At 40.0% G+C, this 22,913-nt stretch overlaps 1 protein-coding gene across 1 annotated transcript in view; it reads right to left on the reverse strand.

The window, feature by feature from the left end:
• Window positions 1-788: 788 nt before the first annotated feature.
• The window catches only part of birc6 (baculoviral IAP repeat containing 6), a 270,551-nt gene continuing 248,426 nt past the window's right edge, over window positions 789-22,913 (reverse strand). The window contains 7 exon segments of the mRNA XM_072264879.1: window positions 789-1,515; window positions 3,007-3,141; window positions 9,997-10,185; window positions 12,445-12,522; window positions 15,468-15,629; window positions 16,742-16,959; window positions 20,151-20,261. Of these exon segments, the coding sequence (XP_072120980.1) occupies window positions 1,330-1,515; window positions 3,007-3,141; window positions 9,997-10,185; window positions 12,445-12,522; window positions 15,468-15,629; window positions 16,742-16,959; window positions 20,151-20,261 (1,079 nt within the window). The 3' untranslated portion in view covers window positions 789-1,329.

Genomic DNA, 22,913 nt, shown 5'->3' on the forward strand with positions numbered 1-22,913 from the left:
TTCTTCCAGCATCTCTTAAACAACATCAACCTGAAACACAAGCTCAGTTTCACTCACTTCAGGTGTTGAATATTGCCAGAATGTTGTTTTGTAAATTTAATTCCAATTGTTAATGGAAATATATAATATTATTGACTACTCCCATTAGCTCTTTGCTCCGTTTGAGTATTTAACTCTGCTTTTCCATAAATCTCAAACTTTAGTACAGTTATTACATTCTTATAGCTACTTTTTGTTTACTAAATGTTAAAAATCAGCAGGTTGAACTAATACAACAGTGCAGTCACTATAATGTGTACGATTATAAAAAGTCAAACATTAATGCAAGGCTTCACAATACAGGACAGTAGGACAAATCCAATGAAAATAGGTGTTTTTTTTTTAAAAATGTGATAAGTTTCCTCAGATTTCCAGAGAACCTGTTTACCAACCACCAAGCAGTACCCAGAAAAAATGTTTGATGATCTAAGAGCCTCTTAGGATCTGAACCTTGTGAGAAACTGAACCCTACTACTCAAGAAGATTGGCAGTAATATACCTATCATTTTGAAAAATCTAAAAACAATAATATTCCAGTTGTTGGCTAGATCGTTGGTGTAAGGCTACATTTTAAGAATGCACTATTTTGATACTTGCGGTTTCAAAACTCCAGAGCCCAATATGTATTCATGTGAACCAAAGTAAGTTATATTTATTAAAAAATGTATTTAAGACTCATCATAAAAACATTCATGAATTCAGTAATTAACAGTACTGTTAACGTACCAGTAATCAATCGTAGCTGAATAGAATGTTCATTTATCTTTTATTGAAGTTACAGAAGTTTGTAGAAATTGAATATGAGCAATGAATATGGCCAAATGTTTTATCCAAGGGATAGGAGTAGGGGTAGAGGGATGGAGGAGGTGGTGGGCTATCAAACCTAAGATCTGTGTTTATTTAAATAAGCGAAGTATCTATCAGGATGACAATATATTCCTGGTTACAACTGTCCTCTAACGGTCAACTGAAATTAACATTCGGTAAACGTTCTAATGTCTTCCCTTATATCAGTGATTTATCATTTTGTCATCAGTGTATACATGAACAATTTTTCCAAACATACCATGTAGTGGTTATGTCACAATTGAAAAATAAAAGCACAAAAAAGTTTACACTCTTTTACAGGTAAATAAAAGATCATATTGATTTAAACAGTTTTACCTTTAAGGGCATAGCATAGTTCAATTTTATTACCTATTACATAATTAGCTTCTTACATACAAATATTGACAGATTTTGGCTTGTGCTTCAAAGCCTTTTGAGTCTTTCAAGTCCATACAATGCAGATCATAGTTTGACATCACTTGGGGAGTGGTCTCTGCTACTGCCGGCTCGTTCTTCACCCTCTGATATGGATTCTACTTCACCTCTCGCAGCCCCTTCGCTTTTCTCCACCATCTCATCATACTCTGGCTCGAGGCCCTCTGGGCAGGGGAGCTTTAACAGCTCTTCACGTAATTGCGTAGTATGACGCTGTAAGATAATTAGCAGACAATCAGTAACAAAGTTTGTGATTGATATTGTGTATTCTTTCTAAAAGATTCTCATAAAAAGTCAAATGCTTAAATGAATTTCTGAAGGTCCATTTATATAATTGAGACCACTATGAAAATGCTGCTCAATTTGTTTGAAAGGGACATAAATGACTTAGATTGGTAGTGATAGAATTGGAACCAGGCTGAAGTCCTGTCATTGTCTGTAAGGAGATGGCACATTCTGTCTGAGATAGTATGGATTTCGACTGGGTGCTCTGGTTTTCTCTCACATCCTAAAGATGCATGGGTTAGTAGGTCAATTGGCCACATGGGTGTAATTGGGCAGCATAGGCTCGTTGAACCAGAAGGACCCGCTACTGTGCTATAGCTGTCAAAAAAAAGTTGAGCAGGGCTGTGGGTGCAGCTGGCAAAGTTTCTACCTCACAGGCCCAGCAACCTGGACCTAAGGCAGAAACCTGTGGGTTCAATCATGATCTCTGGTGGTGCACGAGTTTGCATGTTCTCTTTGTGAATACATGCATATCCTCACATGCTCCAGTTTCCTCTCACATCCTGAAGGTGTGAGTTAATAGGTCATGGTGAATTTTCCCTGTTGGGGCGGGGGGGGGGGGGGGGGAGGAGAAAGAGTCACCACGTGCTGGAATCTAGAACCACAGCAATTTTTGAAAGATTTCAGCAGCCAAATCAGGATTTGTGGGTCCATCCCTCTGCTAATGGTGTTTAGGCACTCAATTCTTTCAGATTTCTGTAAATTATCGAGTGCAAAGCGACAGTTTATCTAGGATCTGGGGAGAAATGATGGGAATGTGGGGAAATAATGGGATATACGTAAGTGGATGCTTGGTGTGGACATGGTTGAGTGAGGGGGCCCGTTTTCATGCTGTTTTACTCTAATGGCAAAGACAATATTTTACTCTGCATACATCAGCGGTTTTATTGCTAAATTTAAAAATTCCTCAATGCTGTCAAAATTCTTACCTCCCAGAAGCCCTACCCTCACCAATCCATGCTGACGTCCCCCTATTCCCCCTAATTGCAGTTCATATTCATACTCTTCCCTCTTTTGTGGAGCACTGGTTGTAGCTCAGCTATTTTAATTAGTCACGAAAATTAATCATACACTTGTATTTTGTATCACATCAATAATGTTAATCTTCCTTATCTAGGTTTTCCTTTAATTGAAAATGCAAGCTTTAGTCCCACATAAACAATATAACTTTTACTTAAATAATCTGAACACTTGGCTTAGTATTTTTCAGCTACCGAAGCACGAAGATAACCAAGTCACTAATTAGTCATTAGACTGATTCAAATGGTATGCTTTGACCTAGAAGTGTTGTAATTTTTGGCTAAATCTCAAGTAATTGAACTAAACTAGTGAAGTCTCTCCTTGATGACTGAATTCGTTATGCAGTAAACACAAGAAAGTTTTGCTTGATGCACAAATAACCACTTTCCTGAACTTTACCTTCAAGGCAGCTGCATGATGTGACATTGTCCTGCCAACACGCTTGTCACTGCTGTACTGTTGGATGTCAGCAATCCACTCTTCACACTGGGCCATTACCTCGGCTCTCTTCAAGTAAAAATGTTTGTGTATCACCTAGAACAGAAAACCAAAGGAAATAGCAGTATAGCACAGTGCATGCGGCCCACGTGCTCCTCCTACGTATCATCCATATCCCCCTATTTCTCTCATATTGTGCCCATCTAAAAGCCTCAAACTTCACCAAACCGCCTGTTTCCACTACTATGCCTCATGACCTATTCTAGTCATCTGCCACCGTTTAAAAAATAATTGGCCTCCTTTTAACCTCCCCCTCTAACCTTAAAAACAATTCCTCTGGTGTTTGACATTTCTACATCGGGGAAAAGATTCTGATTCTGACTGTCAAGTACTAATATCACTAGCACAGTTGTGCTTCAACATCAATAGTTAGTGTTTTTGCTCTTAAGTGGCCGGTTTGTCCCGCTCCAGACACTTCCGCGGATGCTTCAGTGTAGTATTGAGGAAGCTCTGTACTAATGGTTTCTTCCTGTTAAGACATCAAAACTAGGGCCTGTCTACCATCATGGGTAGATGTAGAAATAACCTTGTCATATTATTCTTAAATTCAGACTGCTCTCCTTGCCGGTTTGATCGATATATAGCCAACACTCGTAAATGACAAAATAATTACATTGCAGTTTGTGGATCTTGCTGTGCAAACCCTAGCTGCCGCATTCCTACACCACAACAATTACAATACTTCGATAGTACTTGATTAATAGTGTATTAGGATATCCTCAGGTTACGAAAGGAATAAATTGTTTTAATGTATCACTAGCAAACTACATGTTATGCTATTCTATAATGAGGAATTTCACTGCAAGAGGCAAGGCACTGCGAAACAAACAAACAAAACAGGTGGTACAGATGGAGTGCACATTCCCTATTATTTAATTAATTGTTGGGATAGTTGCTTTCAAGTTACCAGGGAAATTACTATAATCGCATAAGATCCATCATGAAGACATGTTTTTAGCAAGTTCCCAGTATTTTTAATGAGGTCAGATTTTTTTTTGCAATATTGGGAAAAGTAAGTTCAACAAAAAGGAAGCTTTGCTAATTTATTAGCTTCCTTTTTCCTCTTCCTCACCTTACATTTTCTTCAAATGAAACACGTCAACAAGAAAATACAACATATTGCACATGTTACCAGTCTGACTTGAACAGTCCTAGTAATGTGCTTCACCCAGCAAAAGCCATTATCTGCTAGAGATGCACCGAGAAAAGTGGTCAAAGAAAAAACAACCCCTCTCCACCTCCCAGGTGTTCCTTCTGTACTAGGTGCTGCATACAGTACTTGATTTGCTCAATCAATTGACTTCTTGATCATCGAACTGTTGGGAAAAGATGTTGTTTATAAACTACTACTACTGCTGCTGCTTCCATAAACCATCATACAAAACATGGAACAACGATCTTCATCGAAGCGAGAAATCTACTTGCACAGCTATTAACAGTTACAGTAGAGACGGTAACTTCGGTTAAAATGGGACATTGACAAGATGCAGAGCTGGGCTGAGAAGTGACAGATGAAGTTCAGCCTGGGAATCTGTGTGCAGTAATTTATTTTGGACGGTGGAATTTGAAGGCAGAATGCAAGTTAATGGCAGGATTCCCGTCAGTGTGGAGAAACAGAGGGATCTTGGGGTCCACGTCGACAGATCCTTCGAAGTTTCTGTTTCCTTAGTCGGAGGACAGAGTTCAAGAGCTACAAGGAAATTTTGCAGCTCAACAAAACCTTGTGTTCTGATCGCCTCATTACAAGAAGAATGTGCAAGCTTTAGGGAAGTTGCAGAGGAATTTTGGATCGGACAGCATGCCTTATGAGGATAGCTTGATTGAGCTAGTGTGAAGGCGGGTGAGAGGTGACTTGATAGATGTGTGCAAGATGACGAGAAGCATAGATAACCAGAGATTTTTTCCAAGGTGCGAATGAGGGAGCATAATTTTAAGGCAATTGGAGTTAAGTATGTGGGAATGTCAGAAGTTTGTTGTGTTTTTTTTACTCAGCAAGTGGTGGGTGCATTAAATGTACCGCCAGGGGTGGTGGCAGAGATATAGGGACATTCAAGAAAATCTTAGACAGGCACATAGATGATAGAAAACTGGAGGACTATGTCAGAGAGAAGGATTAGATTGATCTTTGTGTAGGTTATAAGGTTGGGACAACATTGTGGACTGAAGAGGTCTGTACTATGCTGTCACGTCCTATGTTCTGTTCTAAAGTGACCTAAAGTCAGTAGAAATAAACTACTTGTACCTATTTTTGAGATGCCTTCAACAAAACATTAGTTAATTAGCTCCTACCCTGTATTCCAAAGAAAGGTAGAATAAGTTCACATAAAATTGATTGTTACACTCTCACTTGATGACTTGAAACTCTTTCCCTCTCTTAACTACAAGATCAATATACAAACCTACTGCAAGAAAAATGTGATGTTGATCAACTTTTAATATCTCAATGTCCCAAAGAGGGGGAAAAAAACACACTGGAATACAATAGAAATTGAAGGTAGCTGTTTGATGGAAGAATTGATGTCCAAAGACCAACTTGAAAAAGTTTCTACAAAATTCTTTAATCATAAAGGCCAAATATAATTAACTCTATGAAACTGTCAGAACATGTGCTGCAGATAATCAGATTTCAGAATTGATCTTTTCACAAGGCTAAGACATTGAATCTCACTCAAGGCAAAAAAAAAAAAATGCCTGTTCAAATCTTCATTTGCTTTAGAGGTCATTGACATGCTTGTTCTCAGCCTACCTGGAATTAATTTGAAATATATTACCATTTACAATTAGAAGCAAATTATCTTTTTTTTAGTTATCCCCTCCTCAATAAACATGACTTGCTTCCACTGCAACTTTGGAGGTTCTGACATTGATAGTGAACCCAACGTGGGTATGATACTCTTCCACCGATGAGGTAGATAGTGTCTGACAGGGTAATTTGTGAGATGGCATATTCCTACTGGTATTTACATATGACTTCCAAGTGCTTCTTGAGGTTAATGCAATTGCAAAAGTCCCTTCTCTACTTTGAGCAGCCAGATTACCAGGAATCAATAGGAATATAGCATTTTTCATGGAGGCTTGGCTATAGTCAAATCTTTTCCGCTGTCTACCTGACAAAGCTCAGAACAGTGTCTGCAAGGAATCTAGCATCAGACATGCAAATGACATGGTCTGCCCAACAAAGCTGACTGAATGTACAGTATACTAAGGTCTCAGTGCCAGATACTTACTGGTTTGCTCAGCTTTCCAACAAGTTTAGAGGTTAGTATTCATTAAGCAGACAACAATATAAAAGTAAGGATGTACTGCTGAGGCCTTAAAAGATGCTGGTCAGACCTCATTTTGTAATACTGTGAGCAATTTTGGGTCCCATATCGAAGGAAGAATATGTTGGCCTTGGAGAAAGCGCAAAGAAGGTTCACAAGAATGAGCCCAGGAATGAATCCTAGGGCACAGCCTTGGATTAAAGAAATGTTCCCTTAAAATTGAGACAAGGAGGAATTTCTTCAGTCAAACGGTGGTGAATCTGTGGAATTCATTACCACAGAGGGTTGTGGAGGCCAAGTTATTGGGTGCACTTAAGGCAGAGGGTGTAGTTAGCCTCTTGGTTGGTAAGGGTACGGGTTTGGGGGGAAAAAAATCCACACAGAATGGCAGAGCAGGCTGGATGGGCTGAATAGCTTCATTCTGCTCCTGGTCTTATTTTGTGGAGACGTGCCATCTCTTTATTGCCTAGACATACTTACAGAAGGTCTCAAACTTGACAGTGATTAATTTCAGCACAAACCCACAGACTCATTGCTCGCATTTGAAAAGAGGAGGATATTCTAAGGAGCATGCTGCAATCAAAACCATCTTCAAGAGGGGAGATACTTGACAGTGATTACTGCAAAGGCATCTCCCTGCTATACTCCAAGGGGAAATTTACTGTTTGGGATTTTCCTCAACGATTTACCCCCAGCACTCAAACACATTCTATGCTGAAATCAATAATCCTCCTCTAGTTATACAAGACAAAATAAGGAGTTCTCTCACATGTTCATTCAAATATGTCTGCTATTTCTTCCATTTCTATAACCTCCATCTCCTTTGCAATTTGGGAACTTTAAAGTCTGATTACCCTCTAAATAAGATTCCAGATGGCAATACTTTATCCATGTATAAGCAACATCTCGCTTTTTAAGATTCACTTTGGCGAGTTCCTTTAATCTTTGGAACAAGGTAGAAAGTACCATTGCCATGCCAATCAACATTTGGAATCAACTTCTTGAAAAACACAGCAACTATTACAGACAATGACTCACCAATAAAACTTATAAGACAATTGACACAGCCCTTCTTCAAAGTTGTCTTTAAACTCAAAGAATACAATTCAGATCACACCCACTGACTCCCTTGGTTGTGACACTGTGTATAACAGTTTCACATCCATGCAACTTCCCGGTGCTTATCCTTTTGCACTTTCGTAATGCAGGAATCAAAGTCACCTAGCAACCATCTCAAATCATGTTTGAGAAGCTTAATAAACAATTCCATTTCATAAAATTAAATTATCCTCAGTTCAAAAATTGCTTACTTAAAGGTTCAAATGTTCTGCTGCCACTTCTATAAGTTTGTTCTGTCAATTATTCAAAAAGGATTCTTTTTATGTTGAATATCTTTCAGGGCATTTTGTTTTAGCAAAAACAATTCTGAAACTGTTCCATTCTCCTGAGACCAAATTTAAGAGGACTCACTCAGAGCATTGATATTCTCTGGAAGGTCATAAAATATAAAAAAAATAGCTTCATAAGTGGTTTGAACCAAATTAACACTGGCTGATAAATGTGTCTGAATATCAATATCAATGAAGTCATTTCAATTGCACTGATTATTTGGCTTGAGTATAGTTCAATTTCCGGCAGGTATGGCTCGTCAGCCTTGGATGGCAGCCCACCTAGAAGAAAAACTCTGATTTTAAACTTCCACTGCCTTGCAGCCATACCCACCCATGGGAAAGGCTTCAAGAGTAAACACTAAGGAAGAAATCCGAAGCCAGGGTCCCTAAGGCAGTTTGATGATTTTACAAATTCACTCTGGCCGTTCCCTTGGACTATATCAGTGACGTGGAGAGGGAGAACCCACTGCATGGACAGCAACTGGTTCTTCAAATCTGTCCCGCCCAGGCTTGTGCCCTGGAGAGGACCCAGTCCACCAGAGACGTAAACCCATGATCCCCTGGGATCGACAGCTGCCCACTATGGTTCAATTGAAATACTTTTAGAATTTGCTTGCAATTTATTTACAACTGAGTTCAAAAAAATCAGTTTCTGATTTAAAACCAGTATTGATGCAATCACATGATGTTTTCATATAAATGCTGAAATCCAAGTTAAATTTAAAGTGATTAATATTGATAAATAATTTTTTGAAGGTTCAGATAAAGTACAAAGTACACTTATTAACAAAATATGTATTACAAGGCGATTCATCTCCTTACAGGCAGCCACAAAACAAAGAAACCCAATAGAATCCATCCCCTCCCCTTTCTGCTTTCCACAGGGATCGCTCCCTATGCGACTCCCTTGTCCATTCGTCCCCCACATCCCTCCCCACTGATCTCCCTCCTGGCACTTATCCTTGTAAGCGGAACAAGTGCTACACATGCCCTTACACTTCCTCCCTCACCACCATTCAGGGCCCCAGACAGTTCTTCCAGCTGAGGCGACACTTCACCTGTGAGTTGGCTGGGGTGATATACTGCGTCCGGTACGGCCTTCTATATATTGGCGAGACTCGACACAGGCTGGGAGACCGTTTCGCTGAACACCTATGCTCTGTCCGCCAGAGAAACCAGGATCTCCCAGTGGCCACACATTTTAATTCCACATCCCATTCCCATTCTGATATGTCTATCCATGGCCTCCTCTACTGTAACAATGAAGCCACACTCAGGTTGGAGGATTCTGTCTGGGTAGCCTCCAACCTGATGGCATGAACATTGACTTCTCTAACTTCCATTAATGCCCCTCCTCCCCTTCGTACCCCATCCCTTATTTATTTATTATTTTTTAAATCTTTTCCCTCTTTTTTTCTCCTTCTGTCCCTCTCACGATAACTCCTTGTATGCTGTCCATCCTCTGGGCTCCCCTCCTCCTTTCTTTCTCCCCAGGCTTCCTGTCCTATGATCTTCTCCCTTCTCCAGCCTTGTATCCCTTTTGCCAAACAACTTTCCAGCTCTTAGCTCCATCCCTCCCCCTCCTGTCTTCTCCTATCATTTCGGACCTCCCCCTCCCCCTCTCAAATCTCTTACTATCTCTTCTTTCAGTTAGTCCTGACAAAGGGTCTCGGCCCAAAACGTCCACTGTACCTCTTCCTGTAGATGCTGCCTGGCCTGCTACGTTCACCAGCATTTTTTGTGTTTGTTGCTTGAATTTCCAGCATCTGCAGATTTCCCAGTGTTAACATTCCTTGCTTCCTAACTTACCCATTTTCTTGGATTGTTGGAGATTTTGAATCTATGGGTGGTGAATCTATGGAATTTGTTGCCATGGGCATCAGTGGAGGCCAAGTCATTAGGGGTATTTAAGGCAGAGATTGATAGGTATCTGAGTAGCCAGGGCATCAAAGGTTATGGCAAGAAGGCAGGGGAGTGGGATTAAATGAGTGAATGGATCAGCTCATGATAAAATGGCGGAGCAGACTCGATGGGCTGAATGGCCGACTTCTGCTCCTTTGTCTTATGGTCTTATGGTCTAACATGCTGGCTAGTGCATGAAAAGCATCTTTGGACCAAAGTGATGTTACACACAGAAACTCTGAAGCCAGGGAACTTCTCCCCACTACAATTTTCAGCACTCAATTTTAAGTAGTAATGTTATATTACTGCCTGCCCACAGATAAAACAAAGCTTACCTCTTTAAAGCATGGTGAAGGATTTCTTATTTGCTCAAGCATGGCCCACTTTACAGTTGCTTGTCTAATATTTCCATCATATTCTCGAGAACTCTGAGTGCCACTGGGTGTTCCCCTTGATCTCTCGTAGCCAGGCTCATTGAAATATGGTTCTGCCACCAGTATCAAAGATTGGATTGACACCAATACCTGAAGAAAATAAAAGATTTCACTTTTTCACACTCAAAACTTTTAACATTTTCACCACTTTATGAATGCTGCTTCATTAAGGAATTTGGTATTTGGTACTTTAAAGCACAAATTATAACTCTATGCTGTAAACATTCAATTTTAAAAAATATTGCTTTTTTCTTCCTTGGATAAATTATATTTATACGATGCATTGGCACATTTTAAATTGAAGGTTATAATGATAATTTTGAAACAAAATTGTCTTTGCAGTCTATCAACTGCACTAACAATTTTTCATTGCAGATCTTTCTAAGTTCAATGCAAGCTAAGGCAAACTGAAGACAGATGGCAAACTGTGTCTGGATTGTAAACAGGTCCATCTTGCTCACCTCTAATGTCAACCATGCTGGAGGTTTTCACCGAAACGGAACATTGATAGGGTACAAAGGTTTGGACACCACTTAGTGGTTAGCATGAGGCTATAACAGCTTGGGGCCTTCTGGAGTTTGGAGTTCAATTCCAGCATTGTTCTACAAGGAGAATTTGTTCGTCCACATTGTGAAATGCGTGGGGTTTCCCTGCGTGCTCCGGTTTCCTCCCACAGGCAAAAGACATACTGGGGAGGTTAATTAGCCTTTGTAAATTATCCCATGATTAGGTTACGGTTAGTCGGAGTTGTGGGGTAGTGTGGCTCAAAGAGCTGGAGGGGCCTACTCCATTGTGTATCAATAAAATGAATAATTCCAAAAACAAACTATCAGGTACTTCATTCACCTGGGGCTCAAGGGACTGAATTATCGACAGAGATTGAGCAGAATAAGCGGTGATCTTACAGAGGTATATAAAATTATCGGGGAGATTAACAGGATAATCTAAAGTGGTCAAATTTGGCTGAAAGGCTTGTTTCAGTGCTCTATGACTCTAATTTATGGGGCAATACCATAAAAATCGAACTCACATCCTACAAAAAAAAAAACAACTCAGTCCTACCCACAAACACCCAGTACCATCTTGGATGATGGAATCTTAACACTCTCTGAAGTGATTACTTGCTAGCTACTGCTTCCAACTTCAAATTACTGATCAACTACCTGATAAACCTCACTATGCATTAGAACATGAAGCCAAATGGAAGAGACAAGGTACTTGTTGGCAATAATGTTTGCTCATAATTATAAATTCTAATTATCCATAGCACGTCTTTCCAGAAATTACACAGAGAACTGTCAGCATTGACCAACACTTTCCCACAAGTTTTTTGGGCAGAAGTGCTAATCCTGCTGGCTACATTCTGACAGCAATTTCCATGTTATTTTCTGTTGCTAGAGCCCCAGTGATGAAGCCACAGCCTGCCAAGATTCACCACGATAAATACTGGCTGGGAAGCCTGCTCTTAGATCAGACATCCCAGCAAGTTAGGTCTGGTGCAGGATCTGAAAGATCATGCACTTTAATCCATATTATACATTGTAAGGAGGAAAGGCAAAGAACAAGGTTCTTTTTATTTTAGATTTTGTTTGCTGTATTCATAAATTGTAATTGTTGAATACTACTATTCATGTCAATGTTCCTTCTGATGTTTTTAATTTAATTATTACATTTGGAAACAGTTAAATATTGCTGTATGTCAATGGTTTTCAGATGGAAGATTCTTGTATATTTTAATAAAATTATCAAATCTTCAAAATTCTGTTATTTATACTTCAGTTTTAATTAACCAAACTTCACAATACTTAACTCAAGTAAGCTAATGAATCTATCGTGCATTACCTTTAAGTTTTTCCTTCCTAAAATTAGAGATTATCTTGCAAGATTATGACAATTCCTTTGTTTTGTACACACATCTGCTTAGAATATAAACCAACATACAATTTGCTTTAATTGCTTACTTCACCTGCCTGTTAACTTTCTACACTTGATGAATCAACACACCACGATCCCTTATAACCCTTGACAATCTTACTAATGCAGAACCTATCAAACTCTGTTTTAAATATATCCAGTGGCTTGGCTCCTCCAGCCATCTGTGGCAATGAATGGCAAAGATTCACCACTGTCTGGCTAAAGAAATTCCTTCTCATCTCAGTGTAGTGCAAGGACACATGGCTAATACACTCTACATTGGAAACAATATGTCTAACATCTGCCATTTAAGCAAATTTAAATTGTGAACATAACACTGGCCAAATTCTGCATTTCCTGAAATCTTTAGATTTAAAGGGCTCTTTACTTTTCTTAATGAATATCCTAAACAAATAACAAACCATTTATACTTACTTGCAAAAAACTAGATGTTTGAGGATTCCACTTTTCCTCCGGCCTTCCGTGCCATGTGTTAAGAATACTTAAACAGACCTGAAATTAAAATGGGGAAATCATCCCAGGTGTAGAGACATGCACAATTATTATCAATATCATTCAACACTAAAATGACTCTGAGGAACTCCAAAATAATTCTTAAGCAAATGGTAAAACAGGAATAGAGGGCAAAGTAACCCAATCCAAAATTGATTTTTTATATGCAGCACATAAAAGTACTGGAGGAACTCAGCAGGCCAGGCAGCATCTATGAAAAAAAAAAAAGTACCCTTCAGCAGTACTTCTTTTCCATAAATGCTGCCTGGCCTGCTGAGTTCCTCCAGCATCGTGTGTTGCTTGGATTTCCAGCATCTGCAGATTTTCTCTTGTTTTTGATTTTTATATAACAGATCCTTAAATGGTTCCAAGCCTTTTCCCCTTCCGCAGCAGAAAATTCAATTCTGCATTTTGTGCAAATAGTATATATGGTAAATTCACAATTTATTTGTATGATCCCCTTTTGCCCTGAACTCACTGTCACAAATTGACTTAAAATGGCAGATGAATGCTAGGAGCAAAATTTTATCCATAAGTGATCACAATTCTATTTCCTTTACCATAGCATTGGAGAGGAATAAGAACAGACAAGTTAGAAAAGCGTTTAATTAGAGTAAGGGGAAATATCAGGCTACCAGGCAGGAACTTGGAAGCATAAATTGGAAACAGATGTTCTCAGGGAAACGTACAGAAGAAATGTGGCAAATGTTCAGGGAATATTTGCATGGAGTTCTGCATAGGTACGTTCCAATGAGACAGGGAAAGGATGGTAGGGTACAGGAACCATGGTGTACAAAGACTGTTGTAAATCTAGTGAAGAAGAAAAGTTTACAAAAAGTTCAAAAAACGAGGTAATGATAGAGATCTAGAAGATTATAAGGCTAGCAGGAAGGAGCATAAGAAAGAAATTAGGAGAGCCATAAGGGGCCATGAGAAGGCCTTGGCAAGCAGGATTAAGAAAACCCCAAGGCATTCTACAAGAGTGTGAAGAGCAAGAGGATATGACGTGAGAGAATAGGACCAATCAATCAAGTGTGACAGTGGAAAAGTGTGTATGGAACCGGAGGAGATAGCAGAGGTACTTAATGAATACTTTGCTTCAGAATTCACTATGGAAAAGGATCTTGGCGATTGTAGGGATGACTTACAGTGGACTGATAAGCTTGAGCATGTAGATGTTAAGAAAGAGGACGTGCTGGAGCATTTGGAAAGCATCAAGTTGGATTAGTCACCGGGACTGGACGAGATATACCCCAGGATACTGTGGGAGGCAAGGGAGGAGACTGCTGAGCCTCTGGCGATGATCTTTGCATCATCAATGGGGACAGGAGAGGTTCCAGAGGATTGAAGGGTTGCAGATGTTGTTCTCTGAAAGGGGGTAGAGATAGCCCAGGAAATTACCCTGAGAGGCAGGATTTATGAACATTTGGAGAGGCATAATATGATTAGGAATAGTCAGCATGGCTTTGTCAAAGACAGGTCGTGCCTTATGAGCCTGATTGAATTTTTTGAGGATATGACTAAACACATGGATGAAGGTAGAGCAGTAGATATGGTGTATATGGATTTCAGCAAGGCATCTGATAAGGTACTCCATGCAAAGCTTATTGATAAAGTAATAAGGCATGGGATCCAAGGGGACATTGCTTTGTGGATCCGGAACTGGCTTGCCAACAGAAGGCAAAGAGTGGTTGTAGACAGGTCATATTCTGTGTGGAAGTTGGTGACCAGTGGAGTGCCTCAGGGATCTGTTCTGGCACCCCTTCTCTTTGTGATTTTTATAAATGACCTGGATGAGGAAGTGGAGGAATGGGTTAGTAAATTTGCTGATGACACAAAGGTTGGGAGGTGTTGTGGATAGTGTGAAGGGCTGTCAGAGGTTACAGCGGGACACTGTTAGGATGCAAAACTGGGCTGAGAAGTGGCAGATGGAGTTCAACTCATATAAGTGTGAAGTGGTTCATTTTGGTAGGTCAAACATGATGGCAGAATATAGTATTAATGGTAAGACTCTTGGCAGTGTGGAGGATCAGAGGGATCTTGGGGTCTGAGTCCATAGGATACTCAAAGCTGCTACGCAGGTTGACTCTGTGGTTAAAGAAGCATACGGTGCATTGGCCTTCATCAACTATGGGATTGAGTTTAGGAGCAGAGAGGTAACGTTGCAGCTATATAGGACCCTGGTCCGATTCCACTTGGAGTACTATGCTCAGTTCTGGTCACCTCACTACAGGAAGGACGTTGAAACCATAGAAAGGGTGCAGAGGAGATTTACAAAGATGTTGCCTGGATTGGGGAGCATGCCTTATGAGAATAGGTTGAATGAACTCAGCCTTTTCTCCTTGGAGCGACGGAGGATGAGAGGTGACCTGATAAGAGTTTTAAGGTGCTTGGAAGTAGGTACAGAGGAGATGTCAGGGGTAAGTTTTTTGTTTTTTTTAATATAAACGCAGAGAGTGGTGAGTGAGTGGAATAGGCTGCTGGTGATGGTGGTGGAGGTGGATACAATAGGGTCTTGTAAGAGACTCCTGGATAGGTACATGGAGCTCAGAAAAATAGAGGGATATGGGTAACCCGAGGTAATTTCTAAGGTAAGGACATGTTCAACACAGTTTTGTGGGCCAAAGGGCCTGTATTGTGCTGTAGGTTTTCTATGTTTCTAAGTGCAAAGAAATTATTCCAAATAGAATGAGTTTCTAAAATGTTGAAATACAAGTTTTAAAAGGTAATTCTATGGATTTGTTTCACATAATTTCAACATATAACACCAATAATTTATTTGTGGAACAGTGCTTACTCTTAGCAGAGATCTATTCAATATGATCATTTTGATACATTCATTTTGTTCTCAATCAGAAAGTAGATTTTAACAAGATTACATAACATTTCTTTAAAATGAGTACATTTGTATTTACTTGTTATTAACCCACTGTCTGTCTCCTTACCTTTCCATCATTGTAAAGATTTGGGTTAAATCGTACACTGTGACCGCCCGTGGTCTCCAGGTTGACGAGTGGAGGTGAATTTGGATAATCTTGGGGAAAATATACATCAAATTCAAAGCAACCATTTGCATAAGGTGTATCAGATGGGCCTGTGATAAGAACCTGATGGAAGAGGAGAATCATTGAAATATCATTCTGGTACACATACTGGAAGTTTTATTAACATTAACATTGCTGGTGCAATGAGACAGTTTCACAAATTTGTTTCACATCACTCATAACTAGCACTGACCAAAATGCTATCCAAGTGCTAACGAAACCACAACGCAAAAGCCTGTAAAAGTGGATCTTTCATCACATTAGGTACAATAGGTTTTAAATATGGAGGGGGGGGGGGGGAGAGAGAGATAAAAGTCTGCAGCTCTCCAAAGGTAATTCTATGTAAAGGTGTCATCAGAGAGTCATGATGAAGGGTCTCAGCCTGAAAACTCAACTTTTTATTCATCTCCATAGATACTGCCTGACTTGCTGAGTTTCCTTTTTTAATGTAGAAAACAAACTTAAAAACAATTTTTGCCAAACAAAAATGAAGTTTGATTGCAGTTTGTGCTCTAGGCAGATAGCGATTGGTTTATTATTGTCACCTATGGAGATACAATAAATAACTGCCCCCCCCCGCCCCCCGCCCCGTGTCCTTCCATCTTCCTTTTTTCCCATGGTCCACTTTCTTCTCCTATCTGTTCCTTTGTTTCCAGTCCTTTTATCTTTCCCACCCACCTGGCTTTTTGTATCACCTTCTAGCTTGACTTCCTTCCGCTCCCCCCATCTTTTTTCCCCTGTCATCTTCCTTCTTCCTTTCCAATCCTGATGAAGGTCTCAGCACAATATGTTGACAGTTTGTTCCCTACAAACTGTAGGTGTAAATCAGTTGGTTCCTTCAGGTTGTTATAGCTGGGGGTGGTAATGGGGACAAGCTCCCACTACCTATTACATACTCCCAATGGCGTGAGCCTCAATAGCCTCTGACAATCAAATCCAAGGTATTTGATCACCAAGGTATTCGCACCCCTCCAGTGCTAACTTTTTGTTTGGTTAGCAGTCCTGTGAATTAGTGAAGGATTTAGACTTGACTCATCACCAGTCTCAGTGGCCAGGCACTGCAAACTTCACTGATTTAATGGTTCACAGAGTATAATAACATTTTCAAGAAATTTAGATAAATGATTGAAATCAATGTGTAGATTTATCATTTATCTTTACCACTTTACACTTACCTTCATGATATCTAATCTCTCCTCATCACAGCGCACAAATACACTGGATGAAGAGGAAAGAGGCAGAGATGTTGAGAGTGTGACAGCTTCTTGGGCAAGACGTCTGGCTCTGGCAGCACTGTTAGCATCACTAGCATTTTTCACCTGAGACATGTAATGATAGTTTACTTTAAACACCAATTTCCCATCATCATCTTCTGAGACCATCTCGGCAGTATCTAAAAGCAAATGTAAGTATGTAATGAGAGAAAGAATGGAACACAGACTCAGAAACAAAACAAGGTTAACCAATGATATGTGGCAAGGAGTAAAACCTGCCATCAATGAGAGAATGGGACTGGTTTATCTAAAGATCCCTTTCAGATAAATTGGACAACACGTAGGTCTCCGAGGTAAGAGTACAACAGTATTTCACTAAAATTACAGAGGCAATGTTTTCAAAATCTTCTTGCACCACCTTTATGGGTGATCAGTTTTCAGAAATCGCACACATTGGCAAAGGCAGCACATTTTAAAATCCTCTGAGATGAGTTGGGAATCAGAACTTCAGCCACAGAGCGGATGAAAAGTTTAATACTCCTCATCAACAGGAAGCAAACTCTCTGCACTCAGCCAAGATATTCTAAATCTTTTTAATATTTTTGCTTTGCTCCTCAGAATGTAATAAGGATTTGGACAGTAGTAATTATTAAAGTTCCCTTCAGGGAAAGGAAGCCTGTGCTAATTCCTTCAAGCAGCAATCTATCACTTCATTTTATTCTCTTAACATTAGATCTCCTCTTATTTTTCAGTGTTTTAACATTCAAGTCATTATTTGGCAATCTTTCTGGCGAAAGATTTCCTACTCACATTTTCTTAAAACATGGGTAGCTTTATAAATTATTTTGAAAAAATTCCAAAGGTTATGTATACTGCAAATAAACTCTTCCGATAGAAACCAATGTGAAGGGATAACCACCTTGTATTCATCTAAGATGTGTACCTCTAGTTTGAAAGAACATAGAGTAAATACCGAATTCAAAGTAACACATGATCAGATATATGAAAAAGATGCTCACAATTTGCAAAGGATCTGCATTTGGCTGATGGGCACAGAAAGCTTCACTGACAAGGCTACATTCCTAAATGTGTAATTTATCAACATTAACATGTTTGACAAATCTTATTGAATTTTTTGAAGAGGTTACTAGGAATGTTGACGACGGTAAAGCGGTGGATGTTGTCTATATGGACTTCAGTAAGGCCTTTGACAAGGTCCCACATGGAAGGTTGGTTAGGAAGGTTCAGTCGTTTAGTATTAATATTGAAGTAGTAAAATGGATTCAGCAGTGGCTGGATGGGAGACGCCAGACAGTGGTGGTGGAAAATTGTTTGTCAGATTGGAGGCCAGTGACTAGCGGTGTGCCTCAGGGATCTGTACTGGGTCCAATGTTATTTGTCATATACATTAGTGATCTGGATGATGGGGTGGTAAATTGGATGAGTAAGTATGCAGATGATAGGTGGAGTTGTGAATAATGAAGTAGGTTTTCAAAGCTTGCAGAGAGATTTAGGCCAGTTAGAAGAGTGGGGTGAAAGATAGCAGATGGAGTTTCATGCTGATAAATGTGAGGTGATTCACTTTGGTAGGACTAATCAAAATAGGACATACATGGTAAATGGTAGGGCATTGAAGAATGCAGTAGAACAGAGGGATCTAGGAATAATGGTGCATTGTTCCCTGAAGATGGAATCTCATGTGGAGAGGGTGGTGAAGAAAGCTTTTGGTATGCTGGCCTTTATAAATCAGAGCATTGAGTATAGACGTTGGGATGTAATGTTGAAATTGTACAAGGCATTGGTGAGGCCAAATTTGGAGTATTGTGTACAGTTTTGGTCACCAAATTATAGGAAAGATGTCAACAAAATAGAGAGAGTACAGAGAAGGTTTAATAGAATGTTACCTAGGTTTCATCTCCTAAGTTACAGAGAAACGTTGAACAAGTTGGGTCTTTATTCTTTGGAGTGTAGAAGGTTGAGGGGGAACTTGATAGAGGTATTTAAGATTATGAGAGGGATAGATAGAGTTGACGTGGATAGGTTTTTTCCATTGAGAGTGGGGGAGATTCAAACAAGAGGACATGAGCTGAGAGTTAAAGGGCAAAAGTTTAGGGGTAACATGAGGGGGAACTTCTTTACTCAGAGAGTGGTGGCTGTGTGGAACGAGCTTCCAGCAGAAGTGGTTGAGGCAGGTTCGATATTGTCGTTTAAAGTTAAACTGGACAGCTATATGGACAGGAAAGGAATGGAGGGTTATGGGCTGAGTGGAGGTCGGTGGGACTACGTGATAGTAAGAGTTCGGCACGGACTAGAAGGGCCGAGATGGCCTGTTTCCGTGCTGTAACTGTTATATGGTTACAAAGAACAAAAAGACTAAAATTCAATTTAGCAAATATAAATGAGTAAAACTCATTTATGCTAAAAATAAATCATTTATTTTTTGTCCTCTTATGTTAAGCCTACCTTGATATGGATAACAAAATAAGACCACAAAGCACAGGAGCAGAATTAGGCCATTTGCCCCATCAAGTCAGCTTTGCCATTCGATTATAGCTCATTTATTTTCCCTTTCATTCTGATTCTCCAGCCTTCCTCCCACAGTCCAAAAATGTATTGGGTAGGTTAACTGGTCATTGTAAATTGTCCAGTGATTAGGTTATGGTTAATCGGGGCTGTGGGCTTGCTGGGGCAGCACAACTTGAAGGGCCGGAAGGGCCTATTCTGTACAGTATCGCTAAATAAATACTCCCGATGACATTTGCTGCCCTTACCAATCAAGAACCCGTCAACCCGTCAAGATAGCACCGGTGAACCACGGCAACATTCTACAGACCATGTACAAAACTTCTAAATATATCTCTTTTGAATTTACTTTGAACCTCCACTTTAAATACACCCAATAACTTGACCAATGAACTCCACAGATTCACTATCCTCAAGCTAAAAAAAAAATCCCTCCTCTTTTTTCTAAAGAACCATCCTTCTATTCAGGAGCTGTACTACTAGCACTATTGGAAACATCCTCTCCTAAAAATTCTATATTCAAAGAAGCCTACAAGACATCACTCTAAAGGCCACTCTTCTTTTTAAAAAAAGCTGCCGACAGTTCAGACATCCACACTTGCAAAATTTTAACTGAGCTTCTAGACAGCCAAAGACAGATGGAATACTTTTCTTTCTGAACTAAAGATGCTGATACGACTTCTAATATGTCATGGAATCCCTTTGTCCATTGGGTCAATACGGATACAACAAGATTAGTTATTCAACTATACTCACTGACCCATTTATTATAGGAATGTCACAGACAGTCTCAGTATACAAAGCACAACACTACATCACTTTTCAAAGCATGTTAAATTAAACTTACCAAATTGCAGTTTTTTCATCGCAGCCACATACTTCTCCTCTAAAGAACGTGTTACTGCTGAAGGTCTCTGCCTCATCATAGCTTTCTTTGTCGATTCTGCTATTTTCTTTTCTGAAAATAGAGGTCAAGATTTAAGTACTGCAGCAAATCTAATTCATGACCAAAATCTTTCCCAACGGCTTAAGGCAGTAGAATGAGTGAAAAGAATGGAAAGACATCTTTCTATTCAAAAATAAAGGAATGCTCACATGGAGTGCAAATATGAACAGAAACCAGTGGGACAAGCAGTCCTTTCTATGTTGTAAATTCCATATAATCCGATGGATAGCTCATGTGACAATGAATGAGCCCAGATGACACAAAGAGATAATACAGGAAACACTCACTTGATCACGCAGCACCTTTGGGTAAACAAAACCCCTAATGTCTTGGGTCAAAGACCCAGAGTTAATAGTTGCTTTTCATGCATCTTCAACAGGATCTACCACCAAATACATCTTTCCCTCCCCCAGTTTCTGCCTTGTGAAAGGATTGCATTTTCTACAAATCCCCCTCCCCACTGATCTCCTTCTTGGTGCTTACCCTGCAAGTGCTATACCTGCCTATTCACCCCCTCCCTCACCACCATTCAGGACTCCCAAACAGCCTTTCAAGGTAAGGCAACACTTCAGGGTCATCTACTGTATCCAGTGCTCCTTGTGCGACCTCCTCTACTTCAGTAAGATCCGACGCAGATTAGGGGACCGCTTTGTCAAGCGCCTTCAATCCTGCAACAGGCAGCATTTCCCAATGGTCAACCATTTTAATTCCACGGTCCATTCCCATTCTGACGTACCAGTCCATGGCCGTCTCTACAGCCACGAGGAGGCCACTCTCAGGTTGGAACAGCACATCTCATTTTTCCTGGGTAGCCTCCAACCTAACATCATGATCACCAATTTCTCTAACTTCTAACTCCCCATCCTCTCTTTTACTGTTTCCTATTCTGGTTCCCATCTTACTCATTCTCTTTTCCTCAACTGCCTATAATCTCCCTCTGGTGCCCCCCACCCCACCAAGGTCCACTCTCCTTTCCTATCAGATTCCTTCTTCTTCAGCCCTTTACCTTTTCCACCTATCACCTCCCAGTTTCTCACTTCATTCCACTTCCCCACCCACCTACCTTTTCTCTCACCTCCTTTCATTTATCACCTTCCAGCTTGTACTCCTGCCCCTCCCACCACCTTTTTATTCTGGCTTCCTACTCCTTCCTTTCCAGTCCTGATGAAGGGTCTTGACCTGAAATATTGGCACTTTATTCTTCTCCATAGATGCTGCTTCCCCTGCTGAGTTCCTCCAGCATTATGTGTGTGAAACTTTTTCCAAGAATGCTGCATCATGTCCAGCATTTTCTGCATTTACCTCAGGTTTGCAGTATCTGCAGTTTACTAAATTTAGTTCATTATTGTCACATGTACCAAGGATTTTTTTGATCGAAAGGTAGATTTTTATTTTCTTTGTGCTCTGATGTACAGCATCTAAGAGTGATGTCATAACTTCGCTTCAACACATGTGGGTCAGGAAAGTGACAAGGATATTGAATATGATTTCTACACCAGAGACCATATTGGGATCTGCATGCAGACACTGGAAGGTAACAGGCCCTTGCTCAGTTGTGACACTTCCTTTCATAATACAGAAAATTGCAATATGAACCTTCTTCTAAGAATGTAACCCTATCCTGCCCTGTAACATGGGAATGGGATCAGCAGCATTATGTGATAAAGCTTGCAGAACTTGCAAATTTGTAGAAAATGGGACCTGGGAATACAGGTCCATAATTCATTGAAAGTGGCGTCACAGGTTGAAAGGGTCATTAAGGAAAGCTTTTGGCACATTGGCCTTCATAAATCAAAGCCCTGAAAACAGGAGAGAGGATGTTATGAAGTTGTATAAAACTCGGTGAGGCTTAAATTAGAGTATCATATATAGTTTTGGTCACCTACCTACAAGAAAAATGCAAATAAGGTTGAAAGGGTATACAGAAAACTTAAAAAGATGTTGCTGGGTCTGGAAAACCTGAATTATAAGGAAAGATTGAATAAGCTAGGACTTTATTCCTTGGAACGCAAAAGATTGAGGGGAAATTTGATAGAGGTTTACACAATTATGAGGGGTATGGATAGGGTAAATGCAAGCAGGCTTTTTCCACTGCGGTTGGGTGGGACTACAACCAGAGGTCATGGGTCAAGGATAAAATGTAAAAAATTTAAGGGGACCATGAGGGGAACTTCTCTCAGATTGTCATGAGAGTGTTAAACCAGCTGCCGCTGCAAGTGGCGCAAACTGGATTCCAATGCTTCGGAGTAGTTGGATAGGTACATGAAAGGTAAGGGTATGGAGGGCTATGATTCCCTGTACAGATTGATGGGAGTAGACAGTGTAAATGGCTCAACACAGACTAGATGGGCAAAAGGGCCTGTTTCTGTGCTATACTTCTCTAGGATTCTATGACTTTAAACGGAATGGATTAATGGGAAGGTTGATAGAAACGATGGCCCATATATCAAGGGAGCTAGATCATAAAGCCATGAACACTACCTTAGTATTTTCCCACTCTGTTGCACTACTTATTTAAGTTTCTGTAATTTATATACTTATTGTAAATTACAGTTTTAATTATTGTGTATTGCAATGTACTGCTGGCACAAATCAAATTTCACGACATATGCCAGTGATATTAAACGTGATTTTGAAGTCCTACTATAATTAAATGAATTAGTG

This window comes from Mobula birostris, chromosome 8 (assembly GCF_030028105.1).
Source record: "Mobula birostris isolate sMobBir1 chromosome 8, sMobBir1.hap1, whole genome shotgun sequence".
NCBI lineage: Eukaryota > Metazoa > Chordata > Chondrichthyes > Myliobatiformes > Myliobatidae > Mobula > Mobula birostris.